The sequence below is a fragment of the Corapipo altera genome, unplaced genomic scaffold (assembly GCF_003945725.1).
Source record: "Corapipo altera isolate COAL_440 unplaced genomic scaffold, ASM394572v1 57257, whole genome shotgun sequence".
Taxonomy (NCBI): Eukaryota; Metazoa; Chordata; class Aves; order Passeriformes; family Pipridae; genus Corapipo; species Corapipo altera.
The window spans coordinates 1,097-6,827 of NW_020886294.1; the positions used below are offsets into that span (position 1 = coordinate 1,097).

The 5,731-nt window shown below is 55.2% G+C and overlaps 1 protein-coding gene across 1 annotated transcript; it reads left to right on the forward strand.

Moving 5' to 3' along the window:
- Window positions 1-321: 321 nt before the first annotated feature.
- On the forward strand, window positions 322-2,023 carry LOC113941125 (maestro heat-like repeat family member 5). Its single transcript, XM_027632282.1, has 5 exons — window positions 322-454; window positions 894-995; window positions 1,266-1,368; window positions 1,671-1,730; window positions 1,817-2,023. The coding sequence occupies exons 1-5, from the start codon at window positions 332-334 to the stop codon at window positions 1,951-1,953; spliced, it is 525 nt and encodes a 174-aa protein (XP_027488083.1). The 5' UTR covers window positions 322-331; the 3' UTR covers window positions 1,954-2,023.
- Window positions 2,024-5,731: the final 3,708 nt, after the last annotated feature.

Below are 5,731 nucleotides of genomic sequence, written 5' to 3' on the forward strand. Positions count from 1 at the left end.
CTTGTGGGGACGCTCCTGCCCCTCTTTGACTCGGTAAGGCTGAGGTGGAGGCTGAGCCCCTCAGATGGGCACTGGGCAATGACAGCTGCTCTGCAGCCCAGCCCTGCGAGCAGCACTTGGAGCCAGCTCCACTCCCCTGGGCTCTCCTGGGATGGCTTCTGGGCCGTGCAGCCCAGTTCTGCTTCTTCTGGGATGTGAGGCCGGAGCCGCTGCCCTCCCCGCAGCCATGATGACGGCCCTCTTCACTGTGGGCAGGGAGCTGCTGTTTGCAAAGCTCCCTTTTCCTGCTTCCTGCCAGGAGTGCAGCGAGCTGCAAGAGCTGTCCATCCGCATGCTGACAGAGCTGCTGCAGTTGGTGGTGGGCAGGGATGAGAAGAGGATGAGGAAGGAGGTGTGGTGGGCACTGGTGCCTCTCCTCTTCCGCATGAGCGACCAGGTCCCCAGCGTGGCCAAGGTACAGCGCTGAAGGCTGAGCCCTGACACACAGAGGGCTGAGCTGACACCCCCCAGGGCTCCTGGGCATCGGGGCAAGGGCTGCTGGCAGCGGGCAGCTCTCCCCCAGCACAGCCCGGGGGAAGGTCCGTGCGGAGCCAGCACCAGCAGGGCCGGAGAAGCTGGCACGGCCCTGTGCAACACCTGCCCTGCCTGCTCCTGCAGGGCTCGGCAGCAGCCCGTGACCACCACGGCCTGAGCAGGGGCATCCCCACCGGCTGTGTCAGAGGCCAGGCCTTTGAGCCTCCATGCCTGTCCCCCAGGGCTGTCCCCAAAAGGCTCCCAGACATTTGGGCTCGGGCATGTCCCAGCTTCCTAAAGGCAGGATCCCCCAGGAACAGAGCCAAGATGTCTCCTTGCCCAGGCCCCCGGGCCATCTCTCAGCTCCTGCTGTCCTGCAGGCCTCCAGGGAAGCCCTTCTTGCTGCCGCCGAGCTGCTGAAGTGGAAGACGCTCAAGCACCTGCTGCAGAGAGAGCGGCTGTGGGAGCTTGGAGCGTGCTTGGTAAGGACAAGCTGAGGGGCTGGGCTGGGGGAGGGCTGCCCCCATCCCATGTCTGGGCTGGGGGCTCTGCAGCTGGGCAGAGCCTTGAGCTGCATCCCTCTTGCTGCCCTCAAGAACAGAGCCCCAGGGGGTTTTCTGCTGGCCCCTGTCCCTTCCCTGGAGCCAGCAGAAGGGGAGGCCTCTCTGTCCCAGAGTTGCTGGCAGGAGGCACTGCTCCAGCCAACTGCCCCAGTGACAGCCCTGCAGAGACATGCCTTGTTCTCTCTGCAGCTTCAGAACAGCAGGAACAGGGCTGAAGACTTCATCCACCAGAGCCTGCCCTACCTGCAGGACCCTCAGGCCAATGTGCGCCTGGCGGCCGTCAGGTTCATCGGTGAGTGCCAGCCCCTGCGGTGCCTCTGGGGGCAGCCTGGCCCCTGTGCTGCTGCTGCCCCAGCAACGAGGGGCAGTCCTGGGGCTGCCCCAGCAGTGCCTGGCCACCCCGGGCAGGGCCTTGCCTCCCTCTGCCAGCCCTGCCCACGCAGCGGGGCTTGGTGGCCGCCTTGCTCAGTCCCACTGCCCTGAGCTTCTGGGGGCTCCTGGGCTCAGCCCTGCTGAGGGGGAGGAGGGGAGGACTGGGGGCCCTGCTGCTGGGAGCAGGCTGGGGAGCAGGGGCTAATGGAGCTCTGTGCCCAGGACTCATCACACGGCGCCTGATGGAGCAGACCACGGAGAGTCAGGCTGACATCCTGAGCGGTGAGTGGGGAGCACGGTCTGTTGGGAATCCAGAGGCTCTCTGCAGACGTGGGGTTTGATCTGGGCTCTGTTTCTTTCCCTCACAGCGCTTCAGCCCTTGGAGAACGACTGGGACATCTCTGTCAGCTCCCTGGCAGTTCAGACAACCTCCATTCTGAGGAGTCCTTGTGTGCAGCAAAGACCAAGAGGCCTCCTGCAAGCACTGCGCTGCTGCTGGCCGTGAGCCCGGCAGAGGTGCAGCTTGCCTTGGCTAAAGGACTGGGGCTCAATAAAGCTGCAACAACGTGCCCAAAGCCCTGGTGTCCTTCAGCTGCGCGGTGCTGAGTGTGCCGAGCCGACCGTGTCCTTCCTGGGCTGTCCCGCAGGCAGCGGGATGTTCCCCCCTCAGGACCCCTGGCCCCAGGCTTGTGGGACAAGCTGAGCCCTGGCTGGGGCTTTCCCCGGGAGAAGCTGCCTTGGCTAAAGGACAAGCTGCTGCCCGAGCTCTCTCACCCCATTTCAGGGCCACTGCCAATGTCACCCTGCCCTCTGCCGCTGTGAAGCTATTCCCCCTTGTCCTGTCACTCCAGGCCCTCATCCAAAATCCCTCTCTAGCTCCCTCAGAGCCTCTTTTAGGAACTGGAAGGGGCTGCAAGGTCACCCCAAACCCTTCTCTTCTCCAGCCTGGGCAGCCACAGTTCTCCCTGTGTCCCCACACGGTGCCCCACTCTGGGACCCCTGTGTCCTCCCAGGCCCAGCACCCCAGGAGGTGACACGGCAGCAAACCCTGTGCTGCAGCCGTGGGTTGCTTTGGACCTGGCTTCCCGCAAAGTCCCTGAGACCCAGCGAAAAAGCTTACTTCCCAGAGAGAAAAAAAAAACAAATAGCAGAGCTAGAGCAAAAATATAGATGTACATATATCATAGTCATATCCAGTAAGAATACTCATCATGGCTAGGCTTCGTGAACAAAGATTTGGGAAGGGCTCTACCCATGTTTGTATTAAGCTCATTGGTGGCTAAAAAGGTCAATATGAGATAGGCATGTCTGGTTGCAAAAGGCACAGCAGAAAGACTCCTTAGGTGGTATATTCTGCAAGGCACGGTTCTTTCTGCGTTGTCTTTTCTCGTCAAGGGTGATCCTGTGTGCGTTCTCAAAAGCATCAGCAGTGTTATAGATGCTGTGTCTCCAGGCCTCCCGATTGGAGGCCAGAGTAGACCAGTTATGATGACCAATATGGCCAAGGTTGAGATGTTGTTTCAGGGAGTCCTTGTATCTTCTCTTTGGGGCTCCTCTCTTGCGGTAGCCGGTGGCAAGTTCACCATAAAGCAGGATCTTAGGGAGGTGGTGGCCCTTCATCCTGGAGATGTGCCCTGCCCATCGCAGCTGTGTTCTCAGCAACATGACCTCAATAGTTGTGACTGCTGCTTGTTCTAGAACAGATGTATTGGTCACATAATCTGACCAGTGGATGTTTAGGATTGTGCAGAGACAGCGTTGATGGAAGCATTCGAGGAGTCACAGGTGGTGGCGGTAGATGACCCATGATTCAGATCCGTATAAGAGAGTAGACAGCACTATGGCTCTGTAAACACTGATCTTTGTACTTTTCATCAGGTGTTTATTTCGCCAAACTCTTTTATGAAGCTTTCCAAAACTCTCTATGCCTTTGTTAACCTGTTGTCTATCTCTCCATCCATCGTACCGTCTGAGGAGATGAGGCTACCCAGGTAATTAAACTGCTGGGCTGATTTGAGCTCTGACTGGCCAATGGTGATATGGGGATGATGGAAGACTTCCTGAGGTGCCAGCTGATAAGAGAACTTCTGTCTTCTTTAAGCTGACTTCCAGCCCAAAGAGCTCAGCAGCATCTGCAAAGCAGGATGTTAAACACTGCAGAGCTGCTTCTGTGTGGGAGACGAGGGCGGCATCATCAGCATAAAGCAGCTCCCGGACAAGATGGTTTAAGGTCTTAGTGTGGGCCTTCAGTCACCTTAGGTTTAAAAGGCTTCCATCAGTACAGTATTGAATGTAGATACCATCCTGATCATTGAGGTCTGCCGTGGCCCTTTGGAGCATCATGCTGAAAAAGATTGTGAATAGGGTTGATGTGAGAACGCAGCCTTGTTTCACACCATTAGTTATTAGAAAGGGCTCAGAAAGTGCATTGCCATATCTGACTTGACCGTGCTGATCCTCATGGAGTGAGATGATCATTTTAAGGAACTTGGGGGGGACAACCTAAATGTTCCAAAATCTGCCACAGACCTTTTCTGCTCACAGTATCGAAAGCCTTGGTGAGGTCGACAAAGGTTCCATAGAGACCTTTGTTCTGTTCCCTGCACTTCTCTTGCAGTTGTCTGAGAACAAACACCATGTCTGTGGTACTCCTGTGGGCTCTGAAACCACACTGGTTTTCAGGTAGAATTTCTTCTGCTCTAGCAGGTATTAGTCTGTTCAAGAGTATTCTTGCCAGGATATTGCCAGTAATGGAGAGCAGAGTAATACCACGGTAATTTGAGCAGTCTGATTTAGTACCTTTCTTCTTATACAAAGTGATGATGGTTGCATCACAAAGGTCTGATGGTAGTTCGCCTAGTTCCCAAGAGTGCACCACAAACTCATGAAATTTAGCATGGAGTGCAAGGCCCCCATGTTTCCAGACTTCAGGTGGAATTCCATCAACCCCAACTTCTTGGCAGCAACTTCCTGATGAAATCCCTCAGTGACCAGTCCTTGAACACCACTGTAGAACATCTTTATTATGTCTCTGTACAATGGGACAAAATGTAATTTCAAGTTCTTTGTGGATGATGCCAAATTTCAGGGAGCCCTTGAGCAACCTGACCTGGTTTGAGGACACATATTGGGGCAGGAACTCCAATAAAATGAATTCACTCCTCTTTTATTCCCCACCAATACAGGGAGACAAAATACAAGGAGGTATAAATGAAAACATAAGCGTTTGCTACTGAGAAATATAGCAGCAAAAACGACAATACCAACAGAACAGTTCAAAGTAACAGCAGAGAGAGAAATTGCCTCCTCTCTCCCCCCCTGACCCAACTCCCTTTTGTAAACAGATAAAACCAGGGATCAACACGTGCCTCCCTTCCCCCTTTTCCCTCTGAATGAACAAAGAACAAAAAAGAAAACCACGGTAAAAGGGAGCAAAGCAAAATGTGGGAAACTCTCTGGTCTGAGATCAGTTGTGCTGCCCAAGAACACGCTGACTCCAGAGGTGTCCAAGCGGGGCAGAGCCGGTGACTCCAATCCGTGCGGCGGCGGGGGGGAGGCAGCGGCTCTGCTTGATTCCATGGAGTTCTGGGGAGGCACAGTGGGTGCCATGAGACTCTTCAGTGTCACAGTGGTCCCTTGGTTCCATGGGGTTCTGAGATGTCTCAGAGTTCCTTTTGTTCCAAAGAGTCATGGAATGGGCCCTTGTCACAATGGCCCCTTGGTTCCATGGGATTCCACAGTGTCCCTGCATTCCTTTGGTTCCAGGAGGCCCTGCAGTGTCACGGTGCCACTTGATTCCGTGATGTTACAAAGAATCAGAATGGCCCCTTGATTTAAGGCCAGCTGCACATGGGGCTGCCTTGGGGGGAGTGTGGGCACCCAGACAAGGGAGTTGTCACCCCCCTGGACTCAGCCCTGGGGTCACCACATCTGGACTGGTCTGTCTGTGTGTGAGGTTCCACATTCTGGAGGAATGAGGAAGAACTGGAGAGGATCTAGAGGAGATCTGACAGGATGGAGCTTTTCTCCATATTGGAAATAGAATGAAATCTCCACAAAGAGTAGCATGGAAGGTTCAGACTGAAGGTGAGGAAAAAGAAATGTCACTCAATAGGGTCCCTTGTGCTGCAAGAGGTCACCCAGAGGGAGTCAGGATCAGCCCATGGCTTTGTGTTCCAGGGAACAGCCAGAGTTGGTGCAGAGACATCAGGGAGGGTCTAGAAATGCTGCTGGCAGGGGGGTGGGAAAGCAGGAGGGGTGTGTGCAGTCTGCAAGGCCAGAGC

Coding starts and splice junctions, on each gene's coding strand:
- LOC113941125 (XM_027632282.1), top strand. CDS start 332: ATGCTGACAGAGCTGCTGCAGTTGGTGGTGGGCAGGGATGAGAAGAGG. Junction 996..1,265: donor GGGAGCTTGGAGCGTGCTTG/GTAAGGACAAGC, acceptor TTCTCTCTGCAG/CTTCAGAACAGCAGGAACAG. Junction 1,731..1,816: donor TCAGGCTGACATCCTGAGCG/GTGAGTGGGGAG, acceptor TTTCCCTCACAG/CGCTTCAGCCCTTGGAGAAC.